Consider the following 10,899-nt stretch of genomic DNA (forward strand, 5'->3'; position numbering starts at 1 on the left):
AGGCACGCACCCGGGCACACAGACACACAGACACACAGACACACACAGGCACAGAAGCACACACAGGCGCGCACACGCACACGTACACGTACACGTACACATACGGGTAGACTTAGGCACGCACCCGGGCACACAGACACACACAGACACACACACAGACACACACACAGACACACACACACACACACACACACACACACACACACGCGCGCGCGCGCCCAGGCAGACGCTGCAGTTCGCGCCGGGGCCGGCAGGGGGCGCAGGCCCGTGACGCGCGGCGGGCGAGGCGGGGGATTCAAGCGCGTTATAAGGCGCGGAGCGGGAGCGCGATCCCGAGACGTCGGAGGCCAGAGGGACCCGCCGCCCGCATGGCCCCCGCCCGCCGCCCCGCCGGGGCCCGCCTGCTGCTCGTCTGTGCCGGCCTGCTGGCCGCCGCCGCGGGCCTCGGCTCTCCGGAGCCCCGCGAGCCCGCGGACAGCCGCGCCCGCCAGGAGCCGGGCCCCGGGAACGAGCTGCCCGCGGGCCCCGGGGAGAGCCGCGCCGGGCCGCCCGCCCGCCCGTCGGTAAGAAGCCGCGGCCTCCCTGCGCTCCGGACACCTCGGGCCTCAGTTTCCCCAGCCCGAGTCCGCAGCTCCCTGAGGTCCGGGTGCCCTAAGGGCGGAGGGCGCTTGCTTCGGGCGGTGGGAGGCGCGGCGTCGCGGGCAGGGACCTGGGCTGACCCGGGTGTCGTCCTGTCTGAAGTGGGGACGGAAGCGGGGCTTAGCTTGCGGGGCTGGGGGAGACCCAGGCCGTGTGGACGCGGCCCCTCTGCGCAGCCAGCCGGCCTGAGCCTGGGCTTTGGGGTAGTTCGTGCAACATTCTGCCAGCGCAGGTAAAACGCCGGGGTGGGGGGCAGAAGGAAGTTGCGAAGTGAATAAAACGTAAATAACTTGGTTCTCCTGAAATTGGGAAGAACCTGGTTGTAAAAGTGTGAGCCAATTACTGGCCACCCTCCCCCCAATCTATTAGGTGAAGTTCTGTCTGAAAAACAAATCCAGAGAAGTGCCTCCCTTTGGGTCTGGGGAGCATGGGGGCCTGTGACTTCTGACCACGAAGGGGTGATTTTTCGTTCTGCCCTGTTCCTTCCTGTGAGGGCAGTGAAGAGTGGTCAAGGTGGGGGAAGTGGGGATCGGGGGCTTCCGAGGAGCCCTCAATGTGGGTGGGGCCTTTCAGACAGGGAGGGGAGAGGGCCCTCAGGGAAGATGCTTAGGGGCAGTGCGGGGACTTGGAGCGACAAAGTCCAAGGACACCTCCTCTGAAGAGGGTGAAGGTGGCAGCCGGCCCTGGGGCTCCCTGGGAGGAGCCTCTCCCAAGTCCTCCTCCCCACCCCTGGAAGCCAAGGAAGGCAAACCCCACCCAGACAACTGGCCACACCTTCTGGAGGAGGGAGATGTCAGGATAGTCCCCAGGAGGCAAGGGGCCTTCTGTGCTTCCAGGAGGGGTTCTGGCCTTGGACTGTCTTTGGGGGACAACGTGGTAGCAGAGGCTCCCCACCTCCTTTCTGAGAGCCCCTCAAGGCTGGAGACCTCGGTGGGGCCAGGACCGCTGCCCAGCACCCACCCCCAGGCCTGTCTGCTGAGGCCGCAGGCTGACGTGGTTCCACCTGTTTCTGCTCCCCCCAAACCAAACTGGGGTCCGAGTCCAGCTGGGGGGTCAGCTTGGTGCGCCCATCCAGCCTGTGTGGAATACTCCCGGCATGTGTGCCCGCCAAAGGCAGCGTGAGGCCGTAAGCGGAATCCAGTCCTGTGTCCATGGCGAGCAAAGCAGCAGGACGGCACGTGGCAGGGCCCAGCACCCAGCAGGTCGTGGGGAGGCCCTGGGCACTCTGAGGCCTTCCTCTCTCCAACCCCAGGCTCCTCTGACATGGACAGCCCTGTCTCCCCCCACCCGTAGCACACGGGCTCCCAGAGGGAGGTCCCGGGCCCTGCAGAGCGGCTAGGAGACCGCTGGCCCTGGCTCTGACGGAGACCGCTGGCCCTGGCTCTGACGGAGACCGCTGGCCCTGGCTCTGATGGAAGGTCCTGGCTCTGATGGAGACCACTGGCCCTGGCTCTGCCGGAAGGTCCTGGCTCTGATGGAGACCACTGGCCCTGGCTCTGCCGGAAGGTCCTGGCCAGCTCGAAAACCCCGGGTCCTTCCATCGGCCACCTGCACTGGTGCTCATGCCCTCATCTGAGCCCTCGAGCTGATTTCCTTCCCAGCTGGAGGCCTTGCCTAGAGCCCAGACTACCTGAAGTCCACTGACTAATGGGCCAAAGGCCTCTCCCTGGAAGGCACCTCCTGGAATTTTCCTCAGTATGAGGACTGGTCAGAATGCAGCATGTGGGGGAATGGATGTTTCTGGAATCATCACTGTCCTTGTTTTGGAGGTCCTGGAGAAGCCGAGTGACTCAATGCAGGGGCCTTGGGTCATAACATAGCAGTGCTAGGCCACCAGCCCTCCAACCATCTTGTACCGCAAGCTGCGGCTACCCCAAGGGCCGAAATGGGCGTCCCTGGAACATCAGTGGGGGCCGCACAGGGGGCCCTGATGGTCACAGTCGCCTCTTGCCTGGCACTTGTGAGTCTGTTGGTCCGATCCTCCTGGTGAGTCTCCCAGGGTGGTGTGTTCACTGCAGCTCCCACGGAGGGAGGCCACAAGAGGCCGGGCGGCCCAGCCACGCCAGGGTTCTCACTTCTCACCTGCTATGGAGCTCTGCACCCCATCTTCCTCCACCCACAAAGTCTTCTCGCACAGCGCCCGGCCGTGGTGTGGCCTGGCCGTCCTGCATGCGTCAGAAGGGAGGGAAGCACGGATGGGGGGCTGTGCCGCCTTGGAGGGCACCGCTGTTGACAAGGACAGGGGTCCGAGGGCGCTGAAGGCCCGTCCCGCACGGTGACGTCCTGAAAAGTTCCATCTGTTTGGCGGGCACCCACTGGGGGAGGCGAACCAACCCGGGGGCCGGCTGTGTTCCAGGAGCCCACCACCGAGGGAGCACGTAACTTCGACCCCAGGGATGCCTGGATGCTCTTCATCAGGCAGAGCGACAAAGGTGTCAACGGCAAGAGGGGAGGCAGAGGCAAGGCCAGGAAGCTGAAGGTGAGCACAAGAGCCCCAGCTCTGTGTGTGTGTTTCCTGTGGGGGGCGGGTACGGCAAGCAGGGGGCCTCCACCTGCGGGCCCTCCATGCACCGCCAGCCCACCACCACCACCCCCTTGCACCCCTCACCAGCCCCACTGGCGCACCCTGGGCCTTGCCAGCGAGGACAGACCCTCCCCCTTGGCCTGGGGTCAGAGAGCACAGGCGACCCTGAGTTTGAGGCTTGTACCTATCATTTTTCCTGCACCCCTAGAAAGCTAGGCAACCCCATCAGCCACCCCCCTTTCTCTTCCCTCTGTATCCTAGTGAGGGAGGCCTGGGCTGGCCTAGGGGGGCAGTCAGGGACCGAGCTGGGGGGCTGCAGTGGGGCTGGAGTGACACACCGTCTGGCTCCCAGGAGGTGGGGAGCCTGGGGACCCTGCATGCTGTGGGGTTCCAACTGTCATTCAGCCTAGCCAGAACCCTGGCACCTGGTCCTGATGTCTACCTGTCCCCTGGGATGGGGAGCTCTGGGCTAGGGCTGTGTTGCTCACACTGGGTTTGGGCTTCTCTGCCACCCCCTCCCCCCCAGGGCTGGCCTCTCCCTGCCCCGGGTCGGCCCCAACACTGGAGTGCCGGGCTCTGGCCTCGCCTCACTGCCACCCCTTGGAGCCACCTAGCCCCACCCCAAGCTAAGCTGGGGCTGCCCTGTGCCCTTCCTTGCGGGGGACCGACTTACTCCTGTGTCGGGGTCCCACCCCCGCCCAGGTGGGCTCCCTGAGGGCCCCAGGCCCCAGCGCAGGGCCAGGCACAGTGAGAACCTGCTGACCTCGGCTGACCTGCGGTGTCCCTCTCTCCCTCTTTCCCTCCATCCGGGAACACCTCTGTGTCCCCACTTGGGGTCCTTGCCTGCTTGGAGCCCCCCCCCCAGGGGCCCACCACCCCAGCCGGCCCTGGGCCTCAGGCACAATCCAGTCCTCACACTCAGAGCTGGTGGCTTTCAAAGTGGAGCCTTACTGTCTCCGCAGAGGAGTCTGAGGCCCAGAGGCTGCCCTCCGCCCCACAGGTCAAAGCAGGACCCCCTCTTGCCTGCCTCTTAGTGGCAAGAGCTTGCAAAGGGGTCCCAGCAGTCCCCTGCCTCCCTGCTCAGTTAGCCTCACTGCTGAGGTTCCTTTTCAGCTTGGCCTGCCAGGGCCCCCAGGCCCCCCCGGCCCCCAGGGCCCCCCTGGCCCCATCATCCCTCCTGAGGTACTGCTGAAGGAGTTCCAGCTGCTGCTGAAAGGTAGGGGGAGTGCACCTGTGGGGGCACACACCCCCTCGGTGTGCGTGCAGCCGCGGGAGGGTCTCCTGGGGGAGCCGAGATGGCTAGATATCCCCCCATCAGCCGGCACTCAAGGAGGCCCCTCTGTGCTGGGCTCAGGGGCGGGGGTTGGCAGGAGTGTGGCAAGAAGGAGGCTTCACACAGAAGGTGGACTTGGCACTCAGTGTTCCGTGGGGGCTCGGGGACCAGCACCCATGCCCCCTCTGGGAGTCAGGTGAGCCCAGCCAAGGCCAGGACACCTGTACCCAACCCCGGCCAAGTGAGGATCGTCGGGAAGGGATCAGAGGTCCTTAACCTTGCAAAGTGCTCTTCTGATCACAAAGAAACCATGGGGATTTGAGACTCACCCCAGGTGACACGGGCCCCGACTGAGACCCCAACTTCTTCCCCTGGATCACCGTGTCCCTGCCTGTTCCCGGGGCAGGTGTCAGCGGCCGGCCAAGAGCCCCACGGGGGGCAGGAAGGAGCGTGTAGTGGGCAGCGCAGGTGCGGCCCAAGCTGGGGCCGCTGAGCTGGAGGCGGCAGGGGGAGGGCGGACAGCTGAGCCGCGCTGTCCTGCCCAGGAGCTGGCCCTGCATGTTCACTATGTTTACCAGAGTTCACTTTATTAGGAGAACTACTAAGAGAGCCTTTCCCCCGTTCAATTCTGTACTGTTTATTTAACAAGACCAGCTTCGGAAAGCTAAAGAACCCCGCGCAGTACTTCCTTACGCAGCTGCCTTGCAGAAGTGAGCAGGGCCGCTTACACGACTGCGCTCGGGGCACAGGAGAACTGGAAGCGGAGGGGACAGCAGCGTCGGGGGAGGCGTGGGGCGGCTGGCGGGGTGAGGCGGGAGAGCCCGGGCGGCGTGGGGCAGGGCAGGGTACCGCGAGCTCCCTGCTAGCCAAAGCCTGAAGGGAAGCGGCAGCAGCGCGGGCTCGGCAAGCGGGGCCTGCGGGCCCTGCAGCCCCGGAGGGGTCTGCGCGGATCCCCGGGCGGGGACGGCGCGTCGGTCGGCTGCCGTGGGCAGCGGCTCCCAGCGCTCGGCAGGGCGGGCTCCGAGCGAGGGGCAGGGGCGCGGGCGGGCGCGGCCACGGCTGGCTCTGCGGCAGGCGCGGTGCGGCAGCGCGAGCGCACGGAGCCCGAGCCCTGCACGCGCGGCCCCGCCGACGGCACGGCCGCCATCCGGGAGAACGAGGAGGCGGCGGCGGGCGACGCGGGCGTGCTGGCGCTGTTGGCGGCCCCCCTGGCCCCGGGCCCGCGGGCGCCGCGCGTCGAGGCCGCCTTCCACGGCCGCCTGCGCCGGGACGCGTCGGTGGAGCGGCGCGCGCTGCACGAGCTGGGCGGCTACTACCTGGTGAGTCCGGGCCGGCGGGCGGGGGGCGCGGGCGGCGGGCGGGCCCCGACTGACCTCCGTGCGCCCCGCAGCCCGACGCCGAGGGCGCCTTCCGCCGCGGCCCCGGCCTGAACCTGACCAGCGGCCAGTACACGGCGCCCGTCGCCGGTTTCTACGCGCTCGCCGCCACGCTGCACGCGGGTGAGGCCCGGGGGGGGAGGGGTCCGCCCCAGCGCGCGTGGCCCCCGGCCGCCCGTGACCGCCCCGCCTTGCCCCGCAGCGCTCGCCGAGCAGCCCAGGCGGGGGCCGCCGCGCCCCCGGGACCGCCTGCGCCTGCTCATCTGCATCCAGTCCCGGTGCCAGCGGAACGCGTGAGTGGGCGCGGGGGGGGGGGGACCCCGGCGCCAGACCCGCCCCCACGTGGCCCCCACCCGCGCCCCGTCTGGCTTGGACAGACCCCCTCCTCCATCGCCCGCCCATCGCCGCCGCACCGTGGCCCCGGGCGATCCCACACCTCTTCCTGGCCTCCCAGTGCCAGCAGGGGTTGGCAGCAGGCCTTCCCTTCCCGGCAGCGGGGGCTCCCTGTTCTTAACCCACCGCTTCCCAGCCTCGGGCTCCCCTCACCCCTGCAGGGGCCTGTCACCCAGAGGCACCAGTGGTTCCTCCTCGGAGAGGCCTCTCCTGACCACTGCAGCCCACCACCAGTCTCTCTCCTCGTGGCCGTGGGCTCCCTGACATGATCGCACCCCCCTTTCCTCGCACCTGTGGCCCCCGAGGGCAGCGGCTGGGCCTCTGAACCCCCAGCGGAGCCCAGGCACCCCACAACAGCTGTAGAAGGGAATCAAGTTCAGAACTTCTCATCCTGCGTTCTGAGGCCTGAACCCACATTTTAGCGTCAGTTGCTGCCACCCGGCCCCAGCCCAGCCCATGTCCTGTTTCCAGCAGAGCCAGGACTTCTCAGCCCCTGGCCCGGGCCCCGGCTTGCCTTTCCCGGCACCCGCAGAACCCCTTTGGCCCTGTGGACACTGTCCTGACTCTTCTTGGGGATCCAGTTCAGCCGCCACCTCCACCAGAACATCTGGCCAAGACAGCTGTTACCACTGCACTTAGCTGGGCCCGTGTTGGTTGCTGGGGTGATCTGTGGGTGAGGTTGGTGGAGCCTGGGGGTGTGGGCTGATCCTCTTTCTGTTTCGGCCACAGCTCCCTGGAGGCTGTCATGGGCCTGGAGGGCAGCAGTGAGCTCTTCACCATCTCGGTCAATGGCGTTCTGTACCTGCAGGTGCGTGGGGCAGGCTTGGGCATGACTGGGGGGTGACCTGGAAGGGAGGGGTGCTGATGGGGGCTCTGGATCTCTGGGAGCAGTGCTGGCAGACTCTGGGCCTGGGAGAGGTTGCGGGCCACACCAGGGGGTTCACGCAGGCTCACGCTTCCCCCAAGCGCTGGCCGGTCCTCCTCAGCAGGCGCTCCGCTGCTCAGGCTGCAGTCAGACCTGCCCATCATCCCACACTGAGGGCAGGTGCTCCGTGTAGGGGCTGGTGGCAGAGGGAACGGAGGTCCGCTCCACGCTGGCCTGGGCCTGTTGAGACTGTGGGAAGCAGGAGGCCTACCTTCTACACAGAACCCTACCTGACAGTCTCTTTCTGGCACTGGGGGGCTTTTGGCAAGGGATCGAGAAACCGATGCGAAGGTGGGATTTACTAAACAAGAAAACACTTAAGTGCAGATGTATGGAATCACAGCGGGCCCTTCAACAGCACTACACCAGGCCCTGTTCTAAGCTCTTTACGTAAATTATCTGCTTAATTATCATAGTGCTTTGAAGTCGGTAGTACTTTTTTGCTTTTTTAAGAAAATGTTATTGAAGTACAGCTGACGTACAGCGTTTCCACTGTTTCTAAATAAGGGAACGAAGGCGGAGAAGGGTTAAGTAATGTGCTCAAGCCATGTGGAATCGGGGGCCGGCTGAGTCCGGCCGGCTGTGGGTGCTGGAAGGCATTCAAGGGTCTGGCCCCAGGTACTGCTGGGGGCCACATGGTCCACCTGGGGTCCTAAGATGCGGAAGGTGGGTGGGCCCCCAGGTTCTGCTTCTCTGGGAGTTCTCAGGGAATGTGCCGCTGTCGCTATGTGGACCACACTTGGAGCAGGCAGGCCAGGGTCCCGGGCCCACGAAGGCTCTGCTAAATGGCTGGAGGCCACCCTCACCCCAGTTTGGAGAACCACATGCAGCAGAGAAACCTGTTTTGGGTCTTGAACCTGTTGCTGGCCTCGAGCAGAGGCTCACCCAGACACACTTGAGCTATGGGAGCAGCGAGCCGGGGAGAAAGCCCTGGAAGAGGGGTCAGAGGCGCCGGGTTTGAGAGCGAGGCCGGCCCAGCCCGGCCCTGGTCCTGAGAGCTTCGGGGGCTGGCCTGCTTGTGTGTGGGGCGCACGTGCGGGCCAGCAGAACCCGGGCTGACTGTGGCCTTCCACGCAGACGGGCCAGTACACCTCCGTCTTCCTGGACAACGCCAGTGGCTCAGCCCTCACGGTGCACAGCGGCTCCCACTTCAGCGCCGTCCTCCTTGGCGTGTGAGCGGCCACACCGCGCCCTTCGTTTCGCCCGGTGAACGGAAGTGGGGTCCGAACATTCTCTGGGCGGTGTTGGGGTGGCGGAGGCCACACGCAGGACGAAGCCCACTGGAGCCGCCCGCACTGGCCACTGCAGGTCAGCCCAGAGGTGGCCGACTACCGGCAGCCCGGGGAGGGGACACGCAAACGGGCAGTCCCAGAACCAGGAGGGATTTCAGGGTGCCGTCTTTCAAAAGGAGAAGAGCCCTGTTGGGCTGTTATTCAGCCCATGTTTCTAGTGGGCTCAGTGCCCAGGAGGACTTGCTTTTGTTCCTGGTTGCAGACCGGTTCCCCTTCTGGCCTATAGGGCAGCTTGCCCAGATGGCCTCAGCCTCTTTGCCTTGGCCCAGCCCCACCTTTTTCATTTTTTTTAGTGTTTTTGTGGGCTGCCGGAACGCCAGCACGGAGGGGAGACTGGTCACCTGCCTGGATGCCGTGCGGGGAGGAGGGGCAGCCTGCACCGGCCAGAGGGCCTCCCAGGGAGAGCGTGCTGGGCCCGCACAGCAGCCTCCCCGTCCCTCCCCTCGTCTCCACCTGGGGCCTCCTGGTCCCCACCTGCCTCTCCCCACCGGTGCCTTTGGCCTGGACCTCCTGCAGTGACCACAGGACTCAGAGTCTCACGGCCCCTTGGCACAGCAGCCTTGGGCGCCAGAGTGACACTGGAAAGGGGCTTGTGGGGGGACAGAGAACTCGTAAGTTCCCCCTGCAGATGGCCTTTGCAGAGCGCCCTGTGGCCCCCCCACTGCTGTAAAGCCTGTCCTAGACAGGTCCCTCTTCCCATCCCCTAGGAGGCTCTGACTCACCGTGGGGACCCAGCCACCAAACGAAAGATCTAGAACATCTTTGCAGATCAGAGACGAGCAGGCCCTGCCCATCCATCTGAACAGATAAAGCAGAGGCTTCCCATGAGCCAACAACTCCCACTGCCCACCCGTGGCCCCACGGGGTCCAGCCAGCTCTGTGGTTCTCCCATGTGTCTTCCCCCTGGGGAGACATGCAGCCCTGAGCTCAGGTGGAGAAAAGACAGATGGAGATGGTGCCCAGAAAGCTGGTCTTGGTTCCCCAAGACCTGGATCCCGAGTCCACCGTGATGCTGTAGCAGTGGTGGGACCGGGGCGGGGGGGGGGGGGGCATGTCCTGGCAGGGGAAACGGGCATCCACCTGCAGCAGGTTCCTTCCAAGGTGTAGGCCCCCCCCCGACCCCCTGCGTGGCTGCAGGGACATGGTACCACAAGGTGTCCTGGAGGCCAGGCTGGTCTGACTGGGGTGTGTCCAGGCCTGCAGAGAACAGGGCAGTGGCCACAGTCACTGGGACTGACCAGCTGGCCTCAGGCGCAGCAGGTGACTGCGGCCAGGTCTGCCGGACCCCCAGAGCCTACAGCGTCCCTCTCCACTGAGAGCCCACTCCCTCTCTCCCTCCCTCCCGGCCTGGGGGGGGCCCAGGCGCCCCACACGTAGGGAGCCACGTGGTGCCCTTGGCAGGCCCGGCGCGATTCTCAGTAGGGCCCGAATCCGCCCTACCGGGAAGCACTCTGATAAGGGCTGTGGGGCCACACCCTTCTCTGGATTTCACTTTGCACCCAGCGGGCGCAGATACTTCAAAGAAGTTCTCCTTCACCCTTGAAAAAGCCACAGATCTTTCCTTTGCTCAACCTAAGTGTATTATACCACAATTTGTTGAAGTATTTATTGTGTAATGTTGCCAGATGGAATGTATTTATATATATAACTGACTGGATGAGATGCTCAAGTACTTCAGAGTTCTCGTGCTACGCGACTATCCAGAGTTATAAAGAGTTATAAAGGGCAGACCTTAAAATAACGGATCTTCATCATTTCACCCAGACCCACTGCGGATGGCGAGCAGTGGACTGGGGGAGGGGAGGTGGAGGGTGGCCTCCCGCCCCAGGGGGGCCCTGGACCATGTGAAGACCATGGCAGGGGTGGGGGCCTGCCAGGGAAGCCTCCACGCAAAGCCACCCCCAGCTCTGGGATGGTGGTGTTCGGGGAGTTAGGGGCGCCTGGGTTGTGGTGGGGAGATGTGGACTAATCAACTCTCCTATTTCTCGGCTCTGGGATGCCGGGGTCCTTTCTTCAGGGGTGCCCGCCGTGCGAGGTCAGGGATGGAACCTGTGCTCCACACTGGGGAAGGGCGTGCTCAGAACGCTCCCGAGGTGCTTGCAGCAGGGACTCTGCTCTGCTAACGGAGCTGAAGGGGCGATAAGGCGTGAGCTGGGCGGGGGCCCGAGAGCATTAGCAAACAGCCTCTTCCCAGGCAAGGTTTTAGAAACTTTCATCATCCGCGGCAAACTCTACACAAGGCCTAGGAGCCGCTTTACTGAAATACGATTACAGCGACCGTGTGACCTGTTTTCTACAAGGACTCGAGAAGTACTTTATTCTTGTATACGGGCTAGTTACGCACTTGTTAACATCTTTACCACAAGGGTCCCCCTTCCAAGTGTCCCCGCAAAGACCGGCCTCAGCCCGGCACAGGGCAGAGGGAGCACACATTCCTGAAACTGGAAGCTGGGGTTCAGAGGCCGTTCCAGACGGCA

General features: G+C 64.8%; 1 protein-coding gene across 1 annotated transcript; it reads left to right on the forward strand.

Annotated features, from left to right (window-relative positions):
* Positions 1-368: 368 nt before the first annotated feature.
* ERFE (erythroferrone) lies at positions 369-10,123 on the forward strand. Its single transcript, XM_036086448.2, has 8 exons — positions 369-563; positions 2,996-3,118; positions 4,277-4,379; positions 5,511-5,755; positions 5,827-5,935; positions 6,015-6,105; positions 6,935-7,013; positions 8,208-10,123. The coding sequence occupies exons 1-8, from the start codon at positions 369-371 to the stop codon at positions 8,304-8,306; spliced, it is 1,044 nt and encodes a 347-aa protein (XP_035942341.1). The 3' UTR covers positions 8,307-10,123.
* Positions 10,124-10,899: the final 776 nt, after the last annotated feature.

Source organism: Halichoerus grypus, chromosome 4 (assembly GCF_964656455.1).
Source record: "Halichoerus grypus chromosome 4, mHalGry1.hap1.1, whole genome shotgun sequence".
Taxonomy (NCBI): Eukaryota; Metazoa; Chordata; class Mammalia; order Carnivora; family Phocidae; genus Halichoerus; species Halichoerus grypus.

Excerpts from the sequence above, each read along its gene's own strand:
- ERFE (XM_036086448.2), top strand. The coding sequence starts at position 369 with ATGGCCCCCGCCCGCCGCCCCGCCGGGGCCCGCCTGCTGCTCGTCTGT. Across the intron at positions 4,380-5,510 it reads GTTCCAGCTGCTGCTGAAAG|GCGCGGTGCGGCAGCGCGAG; the intron begins GTAGGGGGAGTG and ends GCTCTGCGGCAG. Across the intron at positions 7,014-8,207 it reads ATGGCGTTCTGTACCTGCAG|ACGGGCCAGTACACCTCCGT; the intron begins GTGCGTGGGGCA and ends CCTTCCACGCAG.